At 38.2% G+C, this 23610-nt stretch overlaps 2 protein-coding genes across 2 annotated transcripts; both read left to right on the forward strand.

Moving 5' to 3' along the window:
* Window positions 1-3421: 3421 nt before the first annotated feature.
* On the forward strand, window positions 3422-5271 carry LOC144442656 (uncharacterized). Its single transcript, XM_078132033.1, has 3 exons — window positions 3422-3961; window positions 4424-4606; window positions 5098-5271. The coding sequence occupies exons 1-3, from the start codon at window positions 3422-3424 to the stop codon at window positions 5269-5271; spliced, it is 897 nt and encodes a 298-aa protein (XP_077988159.1).
* An 11162-nt stretch (window positions 5272-16433) lies between these two features.
* LOC144442657 (dapdiamide synthesis protein DdaC-like) lies at window positions 16434-22400 on the forward strand. Its single transcript, XM_078132035.1, has 4 exons — window positions 16434-16967; window positions 20173-20355; window positions 20896-21028; window positions 22102-22400. The coding sequence occupies exons 1-4, from the start codon at window positions 16434-16436 to the stop codon at window positions 22398-22400; spliced, it is 1149 nt and encodes a 382-aa protein (XP_077988161.1).
* Window positions 22401-23610: the final 1210 nt, after the last annotated feature.

The following is a 23610-nucleotide window of genomic DNA, read 5'->3' on the forward strand; positions in this document are numbered from 1 at the left end:
TCAGAACTAAAACTCTTAAGAGTGTAAATAAATCACTCAGTCGTGGTCAAATTCGTGGTCAAAATCACAGACAAGTAGGAAATTCCTACTTGTCTGTGATCAAATAGAAAACCAGATTTTAATGGCAGTCGGGGTAGAAAAAGGACCACTGATTGGACAGGGGGATTTTGTAAGATAGCTGTAGTATTCAACTAAAAATGTGTTGGTATAGGCCTACACATCATGTATCATGTGTAATTGAGTAAATAAATCAAATTAAAATAATTGTTTTGTAGTATTATGTCAAGCGAAATTCAGTGTCAGTAAGAACCTGTTATCTCTGGAGCTTTATTAGGTCATGCTAGCATTATCTTTTTTGTCGTCCATCATACTAATTTCCTCTGCCATACTTTTCATTTTTCCACCATTTTAACATTCTTTGTTCAGTGACACTTTTCTTTTAGTTTGTCCAGTTATTCAGCCATATTTGTATTCACGGAAGGGTGTTCACAACAAGGTGCCATTTAAGTTGTGAGATGTAGCAGAAAGCGCTTTACACTTTTTGTCATAAAACCTTAGGATTTGGGTGTTTGAGACACACACAATTCTTGTTTGAAACACACACAAACCTTGTTCGAAACACACACAATCCTGGTCATAAGACCTTAGCATTTTGTGCATAGTGTTCTGTGTTAGAGTAAATTGTAGCATAAAACATCAAATGCTAAGCTCTTATGACCAGGATTCAGTGTGTCTCAAACAAGGATTGTGTGTGTCTCAAACAAGGATTGTGTGTGTCTCAAACACCCAAATGCTAAGGTTTTATGACAAAAAGTGTAAATTATTTCAGTATTAACAGTTGTCGCTCACTTTGCTTTATTAATGGAGAAATTATGTATTCTAGACACGATATTGAAATTACCATTAATCATCTGAAATGCCTTTTGGACAGTGTTGAAATCGAAGGAAGTATCACCGTGATGTATATTGTATGGCTGGATTTATACAGGAACAGTTACAATGCTATGGCCTACAGAGCTTTATTAGGGCCATTCTACCATTATCTTTAATTTATGTCTACTTCGCCATACTTTTCTTTATTCCTACTTTCGTCTGCGAGATTTTTCCATTTTTTCCACTTTCGACCACCATACTTTTTTTCTGTTATTGTAGAGAATGTAAACAGCAGTGACGTGACAGAGCATGATAACAACTAAAACAGTAATCATTAGTACGACAGACTATTGCCATACATTATACAACAACTGATTGGTCATTGTAGGTGCGAATGCATTCCATCCACATATCATATCTGGAGTGTCCATTAACAGCCCCATTTATCACAATGACATAAATCTTCAACTTATTGCATTATAAATTTTTTGGTCCATATGGGCCAAAAAATGGCCATTTATCACAATCTTCAATTTATCGTAATAATCTATATGCCAAATACAATGACCTTGAGTAAAGTTTACTGACCTTTCAATCAAAGTAGGGCATACTATGGTCAAATATGAATATGTTATTGGTAATAGTACTACGCATTGACACAAATAAATGGTAGATAATCATATATATATATATATATATATATAACTCGGTGAGTATCAATCTGCTATAAGACAGTGCTCTATACCGCAGTGGCAGAGCGTAATAGTTTTGGTAGTACTGGAACTCTTTCTTGGGTGTAACTCGGAGTTTCACGCATATTGCGATCATCAGACACTATGCGTGAAACTCCGAGTTACACCCAAGAAAGAGTTCCAGTACTACCAAAACTATATATATATATATATATATATATATATATATATATATATATATATATATATATATATATATATATATATATATATATATATATATATATATGAGGTGTTTATATTACAGCTTGGAGTAATTATACTGTCAGTACAATTACTTCAAGGTTACAGCGAATGAATAACATTGATATCACGAGAACATTTCATGAAAATGGCCTTAGATGACCCAACATTTCTCCCGGGCGAAGAATAATTTACTAATGGAATCTCTTATTCGAAAATCTCAAAGTAAAATCAGATCGCCTAAAAATGGTAAATCTTGCATTTATACAGCAAGGTATATAATGGAGGCAAGTAATAATCAATACATTAAGACTTCACCTTGTATGTAAAACGTGTCAAGACATGTGACCTTAATAACTAATGGCGCCAGCAATCACGGTGAAGAAAAAGGGCCCATATCTTTCAAGGGGAGGGGTTGTCTTATTTTTGACGTTGGTCGGAGTTCTGACTCTCCAAATCAAAGTAAACCTTGGGAGCAACACAAAATTTGTCATGGCTTCACTGCAATGATGTCAACTTCACATCTACCTATATACGACCCACTACACATTTAAAATGCCAAGTTTAAATTCTACTCAAAGGAAAAACTCATTTTTACCTAGGACCTTCAATTTTATCAACACCTTGCAAAACACTGACATATTTTCAAGTCTCAGTACTTTTAGAAAAGATGTCCTAAATGAAATAGTTGGTGTGTGAACTTAACGCAATTTCAGTAATTGTTATCTTCTTTTAATTTATTTTATTTCTATTTTTACTATTTTTGTAAATATTGTATGTATTTTAGTCTTTCCAATTTCAAAGTGTCTGTAAATGGGGTAATCCTGTAGACATCTCAAATAAATAAATAAATAAATAAATATATGATTATATGAGGCGGAAAGTAACCATGCTTTAATACCTTTCTCTATATATGAATATGTAATATATGAATAATTTACTGATAACGAGAGTAAAATTAATTTAATCATGGTGTTCAAGACAATTATTTATGTATTATTTGCTTTAAATAATGTGAATGGTTTGATATTTTAGGCCTCTAAATTACCTCCTACATGTTTCCATTTTCAAAAAAAGTGTTCATGGTTGGAGGGGGACACACCCTGCCCATGCAGCAGCTATTGGTGTGATGCTGTTCCCCCCCCATCATATCAATTCAGGGTTGATAGGAAAAGCCTTGTTGGCTAAATATATCCAAGTATAGGTTAGAGCTTAATGATATTTTTGTTGGCCATGGACTCTGCAGGTGTCGATTATTACTAGTACTGTTCATGTATTGTACCGTATTCGTGTATTGTAACATTGAATACAAGTGTGGTGGTGGTGGTGGTGGTGGGGGTGAGCTGTAAATTTAAAAAAAAAGTTGTACACTGACATCACAATGTATCATGGGGGGGGGGCAAACAGTTTAAATTTCATTGGGGGGGGGGCTTGTGCATTTTTAGAGCGCTGGCGTCACAAGTGTTAAAAATATATATTGACAAGTATTTTCTCCTCAAGCCCCTCCACCATGATAAATTCTGCTCGTTCCCTACTGACGTGACTGATCTACAGCACGAAGAACTAAAGAGTTGGGTCAATCCATTCAGGAATAAGAACGGGCTTCTGAAATCATGAAATCAGCATTTACCATCCTCAAAAAGATAAACAATCCTCGTCTTTTAAGAACAAACAACAGAGCATATAGCGGTGGTGGTTCAAGATATGTGTACAGCAAATACGCTCACGCTCCATCGCAAACTACTGCATTACTCGCTGGTCGAGAATGGCTACCTGGAGCGAGAAGCGACTTGTGTGAATATCCGAAATTCCTGCCTAGTCCTAGAGAAAACCTACCAGCTGAGTACGAATGCACATACTCTGATTCGTCGCAAAATACTCTACAAGATTTGGCGAGCGAAGTACGCGAGATATTAGATGATGAGCTGCACGTACACGGGGCGATTCTATTTCGTAAACTACCTCTGTCAAATGGAGCGACTTTCTCCAAATTTGTCAACGGTCTTGGATATACTATGATGGGATACGAAGAAGGGGGTACAGGCGTACGACATGTGCTATATAAGTATGTTTTAACAGCGAGCGATGATCCACCAAGTTATTGCGTCGAACCACATAATGAATTGTCGTATGCGCCACTTTACCCATCAAAGGTAAGATCCCATGGCTATTTGTGTTTCCCAGCACGTACTGTCTGTTCTTTGGGCAAGGTCCAAGGTCCCACTGGTATTTAAACTGTTTCCAACTGTGAGATAAAGCTTGTTTGTAACTGATGTTCAATGCTGTGGATCATTTGCTGTGTTTTTATTCTTTGATTATTAATTTCATTAACTTGTAATTGATTTACATCGTTATTAGGCACTATAAGAAGTTGTGGATTTGTACCAGTTTTCGTCACGATACAATCCCCATACCCGACCAATCCTTTATTGTTGTAGGCATGTTTCATGTCCAACAAGCAGATACAACATATCTAAGTCTGTTTGATTTAGGTTCACAAGTCAAGTGTTGTTGTGTGATCAGAGTAGTGATAATTCCTTAAAACCCAATCATAGGGAGGACCATGTCATTCTCAATGACTTGTTTATTTGGACACATATTTTTCTATATTGCAGGTCTTTTTCTACTGTGAGATACCTGCTCAGCCTGGTCATGGAGGGGAAACTGTAATGGTTGACAACAGAAATGTCTTGCCAAACATCAACACAGATCTTATTGAGAAATTGCGAAAGGTTGGGCTTAGATACACACGGCATCTACCACAACGACATCCCGAAGGGTATACCAGTTGGCAGGATGTAAGACTATTATTATAAATCTGAAATTGACCACATTGTTTTAGTCTGTGCTCATCAAAGCTAGCTGAGCTGTCTTTCCGAAGTAATGTAATGTAATGTAATGTAATGTAATGTAACGTAATGTAATGTTATGTTATGTTTAATTTATGTAATGTGAAGTACGACACAATATCATTTGAGGTGACATATAACACGATATGGTATGTGCCATGGCAAATCACGTGATAATCACACGCCATCAACGTCAAAAATTACTATCTACTACACACAATCTTCTGAAACCTTGAACATCATCCAGTGTGTGAAACTCCAGAATACTACTCATTTTAATCAGCAAGTAAAATACCATATATTGATATGGTTGCAACATGCATGTATACAAGTGCGCATGAGAGCATCTAAATATAAGAGTAATTATGAAAATTTCACATGCTTCGTCCGTTTTGATAGACATGTTACAATAAGTAAGTTCTAATATAATCTTTTAATAGGCATTCTTTACAGAAGACAAATCACAAGTCGAAAAACTGTTAAACGATCGCGGGATGCATTATAAATGGGACGAAGAGGGCGCACTATCATATTGGTACAACATGAAAGCATTTAACACTCATCCGAAGACAGGTGATTATTTCAACATACTAGCTGAACGTGTATTATCATGACTTAATGTACAATTTATAAATAAATAGCTCCCAAATTTGATATACATAAGGAGTATTTTAGACTGTCGCATGAGTACAGGGTGTGTGGTTTATCAACAATGAAAAGTGGGTTTGTTGAATTCGAAGGGCAGGACAACGTATACATAATTATAGTTATAATATACCTAGTGATAATGCTGTGCCATGATTCGCTAGAATCAGTCACGTGATAGGAAAATAGAAATTAAATTTTCCGCGTTTCGCTAGTATAGAGGAAAATTATTGTCTGGACGTTGTGAGAACAGCCAATGGGAGACGTGGAAAAAGTCACGTGGGTGACAGTATTTAAGTGAGGGAAGTGGGGATTTTGAACCATTCTAGGCCAGCACCCGTCACAGTGCAGCCAGTTTGTTTGAGCTTACAGGTCGTTTTGCCAAACATGGCTTCCTCGGATAAAACAGAACTCCAGGAACTTATCCAAACACAAGTTACCGAAGCAGTTTCACATACAAGCAAGCTACTCCTAACAGATTTGGAAAAATTAATGTCAGCCCGGCTTGACTCGTTAAAGAACGACCTCACCATTAGTCAGAAACGACTGTCCGATAATCAACTTGCAGCGGTGAAAGAACTCAAATCGAAGGACATGCCAGTTTTTCGAAAGAAGTACTGCGAGGAGCAATACAAATATAACGAAAAAGTTACGGAGAAGTTGATAGAGGCCACGCGACAATTGGATGAAATCCAAGGGAACCACCCCAACATTAGCTCAGCCAAATCAAACATAGTTGAAGGTATGCAACTAATTTGTCATCGCCAAAAGATGATACGCTTAGCGGACAACGAGGACTTAGGTTGGCGAGTCGTTCAAGAATACGAAACGCATGAACTTGCGTCAGACTCCGACGACGAAAAAAGAATCTACAAGGCAGTTTCCAGAGCCAAGGCAAAGCAAAGAGAAGATTCGAAGAAACGCAGAAACAAGAGAGGCTATCAAAATAGTAACAGATGGACCCCATACCAAGAACATTCACCACAGAGAGGGGCAGGGTGTAGAAGCACGTCTTCAAAACCCGACTATCTAGGGAGAAGACCTGGTTCATGTTTTGCCTGTGGAAAAACAGGTCATTGGCGGGCGGAATGCCCAGAGACACGGGCAGCAAATAAGATAAGTACATACTATAATCTAGGTACGGGTAATTTGGGCGTGGCCACCAATAACTGTGTCACTCGTGAAAATGTCAGCAGTAATGGGCATGTATTTGGGCAAAAATCCCTGGGACATGCAAGTACTCATACTTCTGTAAATTTAGGCTCAGAGTTCGTCCACTTTTGCTCTGAATCCACAGGTGTCTTTAAAAAGTCACATGCTAACATGGGTGCTAAAGTTCAGGGCGGTCCCGTTGGGGGAGGGGGCACCAACTCGGGCCACCAAACTAAGTATGTAGACTGTGGCAGTCACCACACTTTGAGAGATGCCGGCAATGCGAGCATTTCTAAACCGGGTGTTTTTCAAGAAAGTTCAGGGCTTGCAGCCGTTCCTTCTATGTTACCGGTCAACGTGAACACAATGGTCTTTAAAAGGCCGGTTGGCAGGCTTCGCGGAGCAATTGAATTTTGGAAAACTGCAGGGGCAAATGCGTACGTTTTAGACATTGTTCAGAACGGGTATAAACTGCCATTCAAGGAAATTCCAAGCAAGGTAATTCTTGAGAATAATAAGTCGGCGAAAGTACATGCTGACTTTGTCCAGGAAGAATTAGGTCGGTTACTTTTAAAAGGTTGTATAGCCGAAGTGGCGGAACCACCTCATGTTGTAAATCCATTGACTGTAGCAGTGAACAAGGTAGGCAAGGAGAGGCTTGTTCTCGATTGTAGACATATTAACTTGTCCTTGTACAAGTTTAAATTTCGTTTAGAAGGAGTGGAAACTGCAAGGCAAATGTTTGTGCCAGGTACATTTATGTTTACCTTCGATATTAAATCAGCCTATCACCATATCGAAATTTTTGGAGAGCATCAGGGATATCTAGGTTTTTCGTGGAAATTTGGTGAAATTCAAAAATATTTTGTATTCAAAGTACTGCCCTTCGGTGTGTCAACGGCACCTTACATTTTCACGAAGGTTACACGTACAATGGTAAACTGGTGGAGGGGTCAAGGTAAAGACGTACTCATGTATATAGACGACGGTATTGGCGGCACAGAGGGAGAAAAAAGGGCCGCGGAATTAAGCACACAGGTTAGAGCCGATATCGAAAGTTTTGGTTTTTTGTTAGCGGGGGAAAAGTGTCATTGGTTTCCTCAACTTAAAGTAGATTGGCTAGGCCACCAGCTTGACATGGAACAAGGTTTAGTGTTTGTGTCGGAAGAGAGAATCGTCAATCTCGAGGAAAGCTTAACTTTCACGATAAAACAAATTGCGTCAGGTCAGACACTGTTGGAAGCAAGAAAACTTGCAGCTCTCATTGGTCAGATTATATCGATGCAAGGTGGCATCGGACCTCTCGTTCGCCTCCGTACGAGGTCAATGTATTCTTGTCTTGAGAAAAGGGCAAGTTGGAATTCTATTGTAGAAATTGACAGTCTTGCATTAAGTGAAATGGTGTTTTGGGCCAAAAATGTCAGGGCTAACAACGGGTCAAAACTGTTATGTAACAGAGTGTGTGAAACCTATGCATACAGCGATGCATCAACAGGTGGTTACGGTGGGTACATTGTAAGTCAGGAAGACGGTGACACGATTGGTAGATGGTCACAGTTAGAAAGCCAGAAAAGCTCGACATGGAGAGAGCTTGAGGCTGTGCATCGGGTAATACAGAACAATGTAAAGTGCCTGGCTGGGCAAAACGTGCAATGGTGCACAGACAACCAGAACGTGGTTAGAATACTGCAGGCAGGCAGTAGAGTACCAGAATTACAGTCAACAGTTTTGAATATATCGGCTGTATGTGAAACAATAGAAACGGCAATAGTCCCAAAATGGGTGCCACGAAAAGAAAATTCGCAAGCTGATTGGCTCAGCAGGTGCACAGACAGTGATGACTGGAGTATCAACACGTCAGTGTTTAACATGCTTAATGGGATGTGGGGTACTTATACAATAGACAGGTTTGCAGCCAACTACAATACTAAGTGTACCAGATTTAATTCTCGGTGGTGGTGCCCAGGCACTGAAGCAGTAGACACCTTCTCCCAAGACTGGGGTCACATGGGAGACAATAATTGGCTAGTCCCGCCACCCAGGTTAATCCTAAGGGCACTGAAAAAACTAGAATGCGATCGGGCCAAGGGGACGTTAATTTTTCCCTGCTGGAAATCTGCTCCGTTTTGGCCTTTCCTGTGTCCGCAAGGAAACAGTTTTGCAGGCTTTGTTAAAGCCATTTTGGTACTTCCAACCATAGGTGTTATAAGCCCGGGCAATGGTAATAACGGCATCTTTAATGGGCAAAAACTGAACTTCGTTTTGTATGCCGCCCATGTTAGTTTTTGCTAGGCCTCTGGCTAGTAAGGGAGAATGTAATTACGTTCATTTTCTGTCTCCCCTTTTTCCAATTGCAGGTCTAAAGTTAGCAGACAGAGTGGAGAGCGCAGCATGTGGGAGCAAGGTCACCAGGGAAGTAAATCCCGAACTGCATCGTTTAGCCGGACAATTACCATACTACCTCTTAGATTCTCGTAGTGACAACACCGTTAAGAAGTATTTTTCTTATTTCAAGAAATGGGAAACTTTTATTTCACCGAAAGGGCAAAGTGCACTTCCAGCCAATCCAATTCACGTTGCCTTGTTTATTACACACTTATTAGAATGTAATGTATCGGCTTCAGTTATTTCTAGTCATGTCTACGGAATTAAATGGGCACACACCGTCTCAGGACTTGAGGATCCTACAACACATCCTTTCATTATAAGCCTTGTAGAAACTTCCAAACGGACACATCAGGCTCCAAAGTCAAGGAAAGACCCAGTTTCAGTAGAAGAAGTTCGTGCACTCTGTGAAAAATACAAAGACTCCACAGACTTGCTTATTATTCGGGATTTATGTATGATTTTGCTGTGTTTTACAGGTTTTCTCAGATTTAATGAAGTCAGCAATTTAAGGTGTTGTGACGTTACACTGTATGAAAATTATTTTCGCCTAAATATTACCCATAGTAAAACTGACCAGTATCGTCAAGGAAACAGCGTTGTAATTGCCAAAGTAGGATCTTTTGCATGTCCATTTGCTTTGTTACAGCGGTATTCAACCGCAGCTTCAATTAATTTTTGTATTTCCGATTTTCTCTTTAAACCAGTGGTTCGTTCAAAATCTGTCTGCAAGTTAGTGGGAAAAAACAAGAAGTTGAGTTATACTCGGGCACGGGAGACCATCGTTAGTCGCTTAAGGGAAGTGTGTGGCGCTAGCAGGGTGCTGGGGTTGCACTCACTGAGGGCAGGGGGTGCCACTGCCGCAGCAAATGCTGCCGTCGGGGATAGGTGTTGGAAACGCCACGGTAGGTGGAAGTCTGATACGGCTAAGGATGGGTACATTGAGGATTCCTTAGAACATAGATTAGAAGTCACTCAGAAGTTAGGTCTTTAAAAAAAAAAAAAAAAAAAAACGACTTCCCGTTCTTTAGATTCTATGTGACCGCTTGGCGACCTACCAATAAATGGTGTGTTTTTTTGGGCTGTGAAGCATTGGAGAGACATTAAATTTTCCGCGTTTCGCTAGTATAGAGGAAAATTATTGTCTGGACGTTGTGAGAACAGCCAATGGGAGACGTGGAAAAAGTCACGTGGGTGACAGTATTTAAGTGAGGGAAGTGGGGATTTTGAACCATTCTAGGCCAGCACCCGTCACAGTGCAGCCAGTTTGTTTGAGTTTTGAACTAATGTCAACTTAGTTAGTATTGCTCCTTTAGCAAAGGAGTTCAGTTCTAGGAACCAGAGCCAGTAAGGAAGACACCCGAAACCTCCCCAGATGTGCATTAGACAGTGTGTCGGGTACAGGTTTCCAGACTTTTTCCCAATGGGTTTTAGTCTGGTTTTTCCTGGGCGGTCTTTTGTACGGTAGAAGGGGCGATAAGGCTCAGTCTGTTTGTTTGTTGAAATGTTTCCTTTTCGTTTTAATTTTTTGAAAGAGTGTTTTGCAATTGTATCTTGCACTTTGTTACATCTGTTAATAAATTACACGGCCGGCATGCACTCATGTGACCGCTTGGCGACCTACCAATAAATGGTGTGTTTTTTTGGGCTGTGAAGCATTGGAGAGACTGACTATTTCCTATGGACCACCGCGCGTTCAGACAGCTTCTGACGATGTCGTCTGCCACCGCGAGTTCACAGCATGAGGTATATTATAAAACACATATTGCCTGGCCTATATTCGGGCTATAGCACCCGTTCATTACCCCGTCGTGACTGTGAGTTACCAGAATCACATGCTATTTCCCTCGGCCTTTGGCCTCGGGAAATAGCATGTGATTCTGGTAACTCACAGTCCCTCGGGTGTAATGAACGGGTGCTATAGCCCTCGTGGCCAGGCAATATGTGTTCAATATGACCGTCGTATCGTAGAAACGTAAAATCATCGTCGTAAATTCATCATCGTAAAATCATATAGACCTTTTTGCGGCAACTGTACTACAGGTATCGCTATTATTTTTCGTGGCGTCATATTATTGTAGAAAAATTATGGGCTTGGTTGCGATTATTGAAATAAATTCTTCTTGCCGTTTTTTGTGTTTAGTCAGGAAACTGGTTGTACATTATGCGTTACAACTTTTTAGGACTGAGAGCATCTATAGGTGTATACCCCCTGGAATGGTGGCCTCGCCAAGGGAAGTAGTAAGTGTTTAGTGACCCAGAGAAATTACCCACACCCTTTCAGAGTTGAACAAGAGCAAATTACCACTTTGGCAGGCCATGTGTTGCAATATTCAATAATTTATGCATACAATCACTTTCGTATTCTTAAAATTCATGTTTTCATCCATTTGTTAATTTACATATTTGTATTCTTAAAATCGTTCTCTGCATTGCATTTGTATTCGTAAATTTCATGAAGTACTCATAAATTGTATTGGTTAATTTCGTGAACGTTGAGGTGGAAGAAATGGTTGATATAGTTTTCAATTGTAATTAGTTGTTTACGTACAATTCCATATAATTTGCAATTGGTACATACATTGATAATAACAAAGTTCATGTGCTCTATATAGCTTGTTGATGTGGGTATTTTAATGAGGTATTTGCATAATTGAAAACTTTCGGCTACAGAACAATATCTTGAGTATACACGCTTCAAATTAAGGGTATATGATGTATGATAGCTTCAGCTAAGAATTTTGCATTCCAACAATTACTGTGTATAGGAACAAAAATCTAAAGGTTCTGCCCTTACGGACGGCATTCAGCTGGTTTAATATATTTTGCAGGAGAGGAAGTCTGGTTTAATCACATCACAGGACACCATGCATCGTACTACAAAGCTCATCCATCATGGGCACATCTCGACATCCCTGACAACAAATTTCCTGCTCACTGTTACTACGGAGATGGTAGTGAAGTCGAGAAAGAAACTTTGCAGCACGTCCGGAATGTTACATGGAGTGCAGCAGTTGGGTTTCAGCTGCAGAAAGGAGATGTCATAGCGTTTGATAATATATACGTTCAACATGCGAGACTTGGTTTTGTTGGGGAACGAAAACTTCTCGCTAGCCTAACTAAAGACTGAACACTATATTCGACAAAAAGACTAGATGCTTTACTTTGTAGGTACATGGTATATTGTACATTGTATTTTAAAACTATCTAACTACGACCAAGTTGATATGTCTGGAGGGAAAGCGTCCGCAATGGAAACACCACAGTAATCAGCCAAGCAGTTTTTATCCCCTGAAGGAATGCGTCTGTCTGTCTGTCCGTCCGTCCGTCCGTCCGTCCGTCTGTCTGTCTGTCTGTCTGTCTATGTGTGTACTTATTTATGCATGTATGTATGTATGTATGTATGTATGTATGTATGTATGTATGTATGTGTGTATGTATGTGTGTAAATGAGAATGAAAATCAGCAAGTGTGACCTACAGTAAATAAATAGATAACAAGAAAATTGCATAATTGCTTAGCTGTTTAGATATGATGCCACTTGAGAGTTGAAAGCATCATGTGATCATACACTTACAATGATTGATTGTTCCAAGCCATGCCATTTTTCCTTGTCTAATTCCATACTAAACAAAATAAGCTATAGAATTTATTCAGAAATAGAAAGCCTTAGTATACTGAATATATATGTCTTTTAATCATTCCAGGAAGGTCCTGCTGTGGCAGAAATTCTGGAAATGTTGCTGAAAGCAGAAGTGCTAGAGAGAATAACAAGAATAATGAAAACTTAAAGGTTGTTTGCTTCTTTAACCCTTTCATGACTAGAGACGAGTTTTAAATAATATGGGGACCCAATTTATATGAATATTTTCATAATCACAATAATATTACTTTATTAGGAAGTAACATTTCTTTAATTCCAGTCTAAAATGAAGTTGATATATGCCAAAAACTTACATAAAACAAGAATTTTGTCCAAACAATTTTGGCGGGAATGTTTTCAGTATTGAAGGGGTTAAGATCTAAACTTGAGTGAATTGCAAATGTTATCATATGTGGACATAACTTTTCATTGTATTTTGCACAGTGAGATTGCAAACATAGCCACCCCAACCTCTGAAGAAACATTTCAATTTATGAAACAGGATCTTGTTAGAATAAAAGAGTGCATTTCTTACGAAAGACATGAAGTGAATAAATTGAACATGTCTTGAATTAGTTCAGAACTAAAACTCTTAAGAGTGTAAATAATCATTCAGTCGTAGTCAAATTCGTGGTCAAAATCACAGACAAGTAGGAAATTCCTACTTGTCTGTGTTCAAATAGAAAACCAGATTTTAATGGCAGTCGGGGTAGAAAAAGGACCACTGATTGGACAGGGGGATTTTGTAAGATAGCTGTAGTATTGAACTAAAAATGTGTTGGTATAGTCCTACACATCATGTATCATGTGTAATTGAGTAAATAAATCAAATTAAAATAATTGTTTTGTAGTATTATGTCAAGCAAAAGTCAGTGTCAGTAAGAACCTGTTATCTCTGGAGCTTTATTAGGCCATGCTAGCATTATCTTTTTTGTCGTCCATCATACTTGTCTTTTTTCCTAATTTCCTCTGCCATACATTTCATTTTTCCATCATTTTAACATTCTTTCTTCAGCAACACTTTTCTTTTAGCTTGTCCAGTTGGTCAGCCATATTTGTATTCATGGAAGGGTGTTCACAACAAGGTGCCATTCACGTTGTGAGATATTACCCTACGGAACATGTCTATGAAATTTCGTTTGAATAGATGCAGCCGTTTTTTCGGAAATCGTGATACACACACACGCGCGCGCGCGCGCGCGCGCACGCACGCACGCACGCACAGACACACAGACTTCATCGGTATATCATCACCTTCCTTACGGAAGGTAAAAACAGTAATCATTAGTACGACAGACTATTGCCATACATTATACCACAGATAACTGTGATTATACTACAACTGCTTGGTCATTGTAGGTGCGAATGCATTCCATCCACATAGCATGTCTGGTGTATTCATTCAAAGCCCCTTTTATCACAATCTTCAATTTATCGTAAGAATCCACATGCCAAATACAATTTGGTTCCCATGGGTCAAAATGATTTTCGCATTATGAATTTTTAATGAATGGCCATTTATCACAATCTTCAATTTATCGTAAGAATCTATATGCCAAATACAATAAGGCACGACTGCCTGTGCCTGGGACCCTATTTTGCATATGACTGACTGACTGACTGACTGACTGACTGACTGTATGTTTTGAGGTGGAGAACTTGTGATGACTCACTGGCAAGTAATCACCAAAATATAAACATTCCCTATCTGGGTTGTTCACATGCAAATGCCGCATATTTGAATAATCCTGAGTGACACACAATCAAAACAGCTGTTTGCAGGGGAATTTGTCTCATTTTGAAAGTTTTTTTTCATTCTATGAAACAAACATTGCTTTTCAACTAATTTGTGGATCAAGTTACCATCCTACGACATTCACAAACAATTTGTACACGATACATGACATGTGTGTTTCTCGGAGCACATAAAAAATTCTGAAAACAAGACCCAGAAGCTAGTGCTCTGTACAGCAGTTTGAATTTCCCGCATTTGCATAGATTAGCCATAATCCTCTTTATATAGGGCAGTTCTATGTAAGTCCATTTTGTATGCATCTCGCTTGCAACCATGCAACTGTCCAAAGCCCTAGTTGCAAGTGTTCTATATAATGTATGACACACATCACTAATATTACAGTCAATATAATCTAAGCCCAGTAAAAGGTGTTTAATGGTAATTTCAATATCGTGCTTAGAGTGCATCATGTTTTGAATTCCATGCTGTAACTTAAACTCATAACAAATCAGTGTGGAGAACTCGGACCGAAGTAGAAAAAATGAAGAAAAGTATGGCGGACCTTGCTAGAGAAAAAGTTAAAAGTATGGTGGACAAAAGTGAGAGAAAAAAGTATGTCGGACGAAAGAGAAAAAAGAAACGTATTATGGACAAAAGTTGAAAAAGAGAAAAGTAAGATGAACGAAATGTATTCTGTTTTTTAGCTGACTTAATATACTCTTGTGCCAGTGGCCTGAATTCCATGAGCTTGAGTAAAGTTTACTGACCTTTCAATCAAAGTAGGGCATACTATGGAATTCACTAAAATCATGAATATGTTATCGGTAATAGTACTAGGCATTGACACAAATAAATGGTAGATAATCATATGACGTGTTTATGTTACAGCTTGGAGTAATTATGCTGTCAGTATAATTACTCCAAGGTTACAGAGACTGAATAACATTGATATCACGAGAACATTTCATGAAAATGGCCTTAGATGACCCAACATTTCTCCCGGGCGCAGAATAATTTATTTGGAATCTCTTATTCGAAAATCTCAGAGTAGAATCAGATCGCCTAAAAATGGTAAATCTTGCATTTATACAGCAAGGTATATAATGGAGGCGAGTGGAGTAATAATCAATGCAGTAAGACTTCGCCTTGTATGTAAAACCATAGACAGTGGAGGGGAGACTCTCCCCTCCACTGTCTATGGTAAAACGTGTCAAGACATGTGACCGTAATAACAAATGGAGCATTCACTGTTTAAGGCCATGGAGCCAACAAATCAAAACGGGGTCACTGTGAAGAAAAAGGGCTCATCACTTTCAGGGGGAGGGGTTGTCTTATTTTTGACGTTGGTCGGAGTTCTGACTCTCCAAATCAAAGTAAACCTTGGGAGCAACACGAAATTTGTCACGGCTTCACTGCAATGATGTCAACTTCACATCTACCTATATACGATTATATGAGGCGGATAGTAACCATACTTTAATACCTTTCTGTTTATATGAATATATAATATGAGATAATTTACTGATAACGAGAGTAAAATCAATTTAATTATGGTGTTCAAGACAATTATTTATGTATCATTTGCTTTAAATAATGTGTATGGTTTGATATTCTATGCCTCTAAATTACCTCCTACATGTTTCCATTTTCAAAAAAAGTGTTTATGGTTGGAGGGGGACACACCCTACCCATGCAGCAGCTATTGGTGTGATGCTGCCCCCCCCCCATCATATCAATTCAGGGTTGATAGGAAAAGCCTTGTTGGCTAAATATACCCAAGTATAGGTTAGAGCTTAATGATATTTTTGTTGCAAAACCCACATTTCTTTGTGATGAAATTTATACTGGCCGTGGACTCTGTGCAGATGTCGATTATTACTAGTACTGTTCATGCATTGTACCGTATTCATGTATTGTAACAATTGTACATTGAATGTAAGTGTGGTGGGGGATGAGCTTTAAATTTGAAAAACAGTTGTACACCGACATCATAATGTATCATGGGGGGGGGGGGGCAAACATTTTAAATTTCATTTCGTGGGAGGCTTGTACATTTTTAGAGCGCTGACGTCACAAGGGTTAAAAAAGTATTTTCTCCTCAAGCCCCTCCACCATGATAAATTCTGCTCGTTCCCTACTGACGTGACTGATCTACAGCACGAAGAACTAGAGTGTTGGGTCAATCCATTCAGGAATAAGAACGGGCTTCTGAAATCATGAAATCAGCATTTACCATCCTCCAAAAGATAAAACAGCCTCTTATAAAGACTAACAACAGAGCATATAGCGGTGGTGGTTCAAGATATGTGTACAGCAAATACGTTCAAGGTCCAGCGCAAACTACAGCAGTACTCGCTGGTCGAGAATGGTTACCTGGAGCGAGAAGCGACTTGTGTGAATATCCAAAATTCCTGTCCAGTCCTAGAGAAAACCTACCAGCTGTATACGAATGCACATACTCTGAATCGCCACAAAATACTCTACAAGATTTGGCGAGCGAAGCACGCGAGATATTAGATGATGGGCTGCACGTACACGGGGCGATTCTAATTCGTAAACTACCTCTGTCAAATGGAGCGACTTTCTCCAAATTTGTCAACGGTCTTGGATATACTATGATGGGATACGAAGGGGGAACAGCCGTACGACATGTACTGTATAACCATGTTTTAACAGCGAGCGATGACCCACCAAGCTATTGCATCGAACCACATAATGAATTGTCGTATGCGCCACTTTACCCATCAAAGGTAAGATCCCACTAGTGTTTCCCAGCACGTACTGTCTACTCTTTGGGCAAGGCCCAAGGTCATATCCTATAATAGTGTATTGTTTCGTTTCGTTTGTTTGGGTACACCTAACAAACCCTGCTGGGGAGTTGTTAATGGTACAAAACGTAAAAGGAAAATAATAATAAAACTAATAAACTATCTAAAAGAAGCATTACATATCATTATAAAACTAATGAACTACAAAAGCTATTCAATGAAAAGAAAGAAAAATAATGTATGGTAATTAGACAGATTAATGGAGATGTATATTTTATTATGTATTACAATTATTTTGTAGATGGTGGTCTCTTTGTATATTACTTAATTTGATATTTGCCAAGTGCAATAATTAGATTTGTGTTGCTCATTGTTTCTTTAAACTTTTATTCTTCTGGTAAGTTTCTAAAATTATCAATATATATATATATATATATATATATATATATATATATATATATTAGCTTCATTAAATAGGTCTTGCCCGTGTAAATCATAAATGCGACATTGTAGAACAAATTGTTTTTCGTCTTCTATTTGTGTATATTTTACATAATCTACTTTTTGCTGGTATTTTGTTGCTACGGTCTTTTTCAATTTCAAGCTTGTGGTCGCTTAGTCTAAATTTACTGATTATTACTCTTGGTTGAGGATTATTTAATTTTATTAGATAAGGTGCGTGCTTAAAATCTGATTTAATGAGTTTGTATGTTCTAATTTTACTGTTATTATTTCCATTTTCCCCTCACTGTTATTCAAACTGTTTTCCCACTGTGAGATGAAGCGTGTTTGTAACTGATATTCAATGTTGATCACTTGTGGTGTTTTTATTCTTTTATTAAATTCGTGAACTTGTAATTGACCTTACATCGTTATTAGGCAGATAAGAAGTTGTGCATTTTTACCAGTTTGTCTTGTTTTCTTTGTTGATATCGAAATTTTCTCGTAATATGTTGCTTTTTGTATTCATTAGATGAAATTTTTGTATTTGATTTACTCGGTAAACGACCGTTCCTGAGGTTTAATTTGGTTCAAATCATAAGCAAAATATTTTTGGACCCCCCTTTCAGACAATCAGGATTTTCATGGCCCCTTTCAACCCTCAGTTTTTTTCATGCCTCCCAATGTCTACACATCCCCCCCCCCCGCTGTAAATTCTGACCCAAACGTTGGATCAGGCCAGAAAAATAAAAACAGGCTGTTGAACGGGCAGTGCAGTCTAGCCCATCATATTGGGTAGGTAGGTCGATTTATTTTACAATGTTGGACAAGGGTGTAACAACAAACCATATATAACGATGGCAAAACATTTCAAAAAATTGAGTTTATATAGTACTTATTCAGTAATTTCTTTTATCTCCTGCAATATATTTGTCTATATGGCAATATATTTCCATCAGCCCTACGGTTAGGAAATGTACACAATTTACGGTTAAACAAATTTTGTAGCTCCCCCCTCCACCCCTCCTTTCAAAAATGAAACTCCAGAATTATTTTAGCCAGCTACAGGTAGTGTCTTGCAAATTTCTTGGTTTGAACCTTGACAATAAACTCTCATTTACACATCATACTACAGCTAGCAGCTGTCCAAGAGAAATGCCAACAGCGTTTACACGTGCTTTGCCGGTTGGGCTCTTTCAACATAGATGGTAAACTGAGTCTGCTACTCTATCGTAGCATTATTGAACCTCTTTTAACTTATTGTAACATATGTTATTTCCCTCTGCTCTCTGTTGTCAATCTAAATAAACTTCTGAAAATTTCTTTCACTGCTGCTAAAATTGTGAGCCTGCCTACTCCTGCTCTCTCCGATCTTACTGATCGTGCAATACCGCGCAATGCACGTGTGATTGCTGTTGACGATAAACATCCACTTTATGCATATTTTGATATTTTCCCATCTGGCCGAAGATACCACTGTCTGAAATGTTCCAAAGTTCGTTACAGCAAGAGTTTTGTCCCGTCAGCCGTCAGATTGTTAAATCAATGCTAAGTTGTATTTGTGTACTAAGTGTATTTTTGTATTTTTATTTGTGTAGTTGTGTCACTTGGACTTTGGTGAGTTGTATACTACATATCCTTGAGGACCAATAAATAAATAATAATAATAACTCCTTCTGTCACCTACGCTACGAAGGATATATAAAATTATATGGTACAGTGTTGCATTAAAATAACAGTGATAACCAACTAAACAAGAATAGCCCGAACGAGATTACTTTACAAAGGATCTGAATTTCACATGCATAAGGAGATATTTTACATAATCTACTTTTTGCTGGTATTTTGTCTCATAATGAGCTCTAACCTATACATGGAGGTACTTAGCCAGCCACCTTCCATCTTGATTTGGGAGAAAGACATTATCCTGTGATTAGTGATTGGTCTGTAGTCTAGACGCTACCCGTGACTTCAAATCTCTTCTCATGTCTACCTCTATAAGGTGGTTCATGATTTCTAATTGTGGTAGTCGGGGTGATTAAACGGTACATAGTATCCTTCTGACTTTTCTTGTCATTTCATATTAGGCATTCAGCAATTACTTTTTTTATTTATTAAACTTTTTTAATATTTGACTTTTTTGACTGACCATCCAATCCATCATTTTCCGCGATGAGAAACATAGAAATGTGGGTCAAAGTTCCAGAATACAATTATTACATCCTGGATATTCTTACATGTAAAATCAATGTCTTATTATTCAATAATAATAATAATAATGCGAATTTATAATGAGTCTTTTCTCCTGAGAACTCAAGGCGCTCACAATTATTGGCACGAATAAATGAATGGCGGCACAACAGCCCTTTATACTTCCTTAACTCCAATGCCAATTACATTGTAACCTCTATCCTACCAGGTCCCCAATTATATTGCTTGGTTGACTGGGGCACAATCATAGTTCAGATCTTACCCAAGAACTCCAGCCATTCAGAGACAAACGGTTGCGACAGGCCTCGAACCTGCAACCTGCAGATTCCAAGCCGCGGGATCGTTATTCCAAGCTGACCATGCTAATCCACCATGACTGATACTTCTGCCAACCGTGTAGTCTGTTTATTTAATTTGATAAATAACAGTGTGATGCACAACTGAATTACAATGCACTCGGATATTCATCTGCTATTATATGTAATATCTCTTTCAATAATTTATTTATTTGGACACATATTTTTCTATATTGCAGGTCTTCTTCTACTGTGAGATACCTGCTCAGCCTGGTCATGGAGGAGAAAGTGTAATGGTTGACAACAGAAATGTCTTACCAAAAATCAACACAGATCTTATTGAGAAATTACGAAAGGTTGGGCTTAGATACACACGGCATCTACCACAACGACATCCCGAAGGGTATACCAGTTGGCAGGATGTAAGACTATTATGATAAATCTGAAATTGACCACATTGACTTTTAGTCTGTGCTCATCAAAGCTCGGTGAGCTGTCTTTCCGAAGTAATATGGTGTAATGTAATGTAATGTAATGTAATGTAATGTAATGTAATGTAATGCAATGCAATGTAATGTAATGTAATGTAATGTAATGTAATGTGAATTATGACACAATATCATTTGAGGTGACATACAACACGATATGGTATGTGCCATGGCAAATCACGCGATAATCACACGCTATCAACGTCAAAAATTACTATCTACTACACACAATCTTCTGAAACCTTGAACATCATCCAGTGTGTGAAACTCCAGAATACTACTCATTTTAATCAGCAAGTAAAATACCATATATTGATCAATTGCAAAATATACAGACTGGCTGCAACATGCGTGCATACATTTCAAGTGCGCAAGGAACACCTAAATATAAGAATAATTATGAAAATTTCACACACTTTGTCAGTTTTGATAGACATGTTACAATAAGTAAGTTCTAATATTATCTTTTAATAGGCATTCTTTACAGAAGACAAATCACAAGTCGAAAAACTGTTAAACGAACGTGGGATGCATTATAAATGGGACGGAGATGGCGCACTATCATATTGGTACAACTTGAAAGCATTTATCACTCACCCAAAGACAGGTGATTATTTCAACATACAAGCTGAACGTGTATTATCATGACTTAATGTACAATTTATAAATAAATAGCTCCCCAAACTTGATATACATAAGGAGTATTTTAGACTGTCGCATGAGTACAGGATGTGTGGTTTGTCAACAATGAAAAGTGGGTTTGTTGAATTCGAAGGGCAGGACAACGTATACATAATTATATGACGGTCGTATCGTAGAAACGTAAAATCATCGTCGTAAATTCATCATCGTAAAATCATATAGACCTTTTTGCGGCAACTGTACTACAGGTATCGCTATTATTTTTCGTGGCGTCATTATATTATTATAGAAAAATTATAGGCTTGGTTGCGATTATTGAAATAAATTCTTCTTGCCGTTTTTTGTGTTTAGTCAGGAAAATGGTTGTACATTATGCGTTACAACTGTTTAGGACTGAGAGCATCTATAGGTGTATACCCCCTGGAATGATGGCCTCGCCAAGGAAAGTAGTATGTGTTTAGTGACCAGAGAAATTACCCACACCCTTTCAGAGTTGAACAAGAGCAAATTACCACTTTGGCTGGCCATGTGTTGCAATATTCAATAATTTATACATACAATCACTTTCGTATTCTTAAAATTCATGTTTTCATTCATTGGTTAATTTACATATTTGTATTCTTAAAATCGTTCTCTGCATTGCATTTGTATTCGTACATTTCATGAAGTACTCATAAATTGTATTGGTTAATTTCGTGAACGTTGAGGTGGAAGAAATGGTTGATATAGTTTTCAATTGTAATTCGTTGCTTACATACAATTCCATATAATTTGCAATTGGTACATACATTGATAATAACAAAGTTCATGTGTTCTATATAGCTTGTTGATGTGGGTATTTTAATGAGGTATTTGCATAATTGAAAACTTTCGGCTACAGAACAATATCTTGAGTATACACGCTTCAAATTAAGGGTATATGATGTATGGTAGCTTCAGCTAAGAATTTTGCATTCCAACAATTACTGTGTATAGGAACAAAAATCTAAAGGTTCTGCCCTTACGGACGGCATTCAGCTGGTTTAATATATTTTGCAGGAGAGGAAGTCTGGTTTAATCACATCACAGGACACCATGCATCGTACTACAAAGATCATCCATCATGGGCACATCTCGACATCCCTGACAACAAATTTCCTGCTCACTGTTACTACGGAGATGGTAGTGAAGTCGAGGAAGAAACTTTGCAGCATGTCCGAAATGTTACATGGAATGCAGCAGTTGGGTTTCAGCTGCAGAAAGGAGATATCATAGCGTTTGATAATATATACGTTCAACATGCGAGACTTGGTTTTGTTGGGGAACGGAAACTTCTCGCTAGCCTAACTAAAGACTGACCACTATATTCGACAAAAAGACTAGATGCTTTACTTTGTAGGTACATGGTATATTGTACATTGTATTTTAAAACTATCTAACTACGACCAAGTTGATATGTCTGGAGGGAAAGCGTCCGCAATGGAAACACCACAGTGTGTTCATTTTCAGCGAGGCTAAAACGCTTCGCTTGATTCTAAATCTGGTACATACATCCTTTGGGGTTAAATGGCTACAACTGATTAGTTTTTGGGCGAGATTTATGCAAGAATATTAGCATAATTAACATACACAATGTTCGATATTGCGATAGATATAATACCTGCCTTGAAATCTTTCTATCCTCGTATATACAGTCTGACTGTCTAGTGGGGCTCTTTATGTAAACTACGATTACTAATAACATACGACAGTGGAGACCGAACTTTCACACAAACTAAAACTGTTATGTTGATACAAGCTATTTAATGAACATAAGTACTCACAGTAGGGTGGTGTTTCTATTCATGATCATGCAGTGTACATTTTATGGGACGTAGAATACAGGGGCACGTATTATTGCTTAGATTGCCGTTTTCTAAGGAAAATATCGTACGAATCCTGCTGCTACAAATGCATCAATCTCTATACTAGTAAAAATATTAGTTTTTCCTTACAGGTAGGAATATATAGTCAAAAGGTTGTTGTATTTAGTCTGTAGACCAGGAGAACAACTATCTAAGAAATATTACACGCCCCTGTGACTTAGAGTGTTCACACTATCTTGATTATCTGGTCATTATATCTGCACAACAGAGGAATCGTTTTCACCAATTTGTATATCGAGGCTGCCCGTTGGACAAGGTCGCGAACCTCACCTGCGGATAGGGTATGCAGCACCTGTGGGGTTATTGAAGATAAGTGTCATTTCCTTTTAGTGTGTACAAAATATGGTCTGTATGATTAGACTGTCGACAGTCGCTCGCGCCATTTTTACCATACGTTTTATCTAAACTTAAGTCGTTGCGGCCCTCCGATCCGGCGCAATACTACTATAATCGCATACTGATATCGAGGGCCGAAGGCCCGAGTGAGTCGCTCGGGCCTTCGCCCCTCGATATCAGTATGGGATTATAGTTAGTGTAGTGTTATGCCGGATCGGAGCACGGCGACAACTTAAGTTTAGATAAACCGTGGGGGGAAAAAATGGCGCGAGCGACTGTCGACAGTCTAGACCTTGATAACTAATGG

Source organism: Glandiceps talaboti, chromosome 11 (assembly GCF_964340395.1).
Source record: "Glandiceps talaboti chromosome 11, keGlaTala1.1, whole genome shotgun sequence".
Classification (NCBI taxonomy): domain Eukaryota; kingdom Metazoa; phylum Hemichordata; class Enteropneusta; family Spengelidae; genus Glandiceps; species Glandiceps talaboti.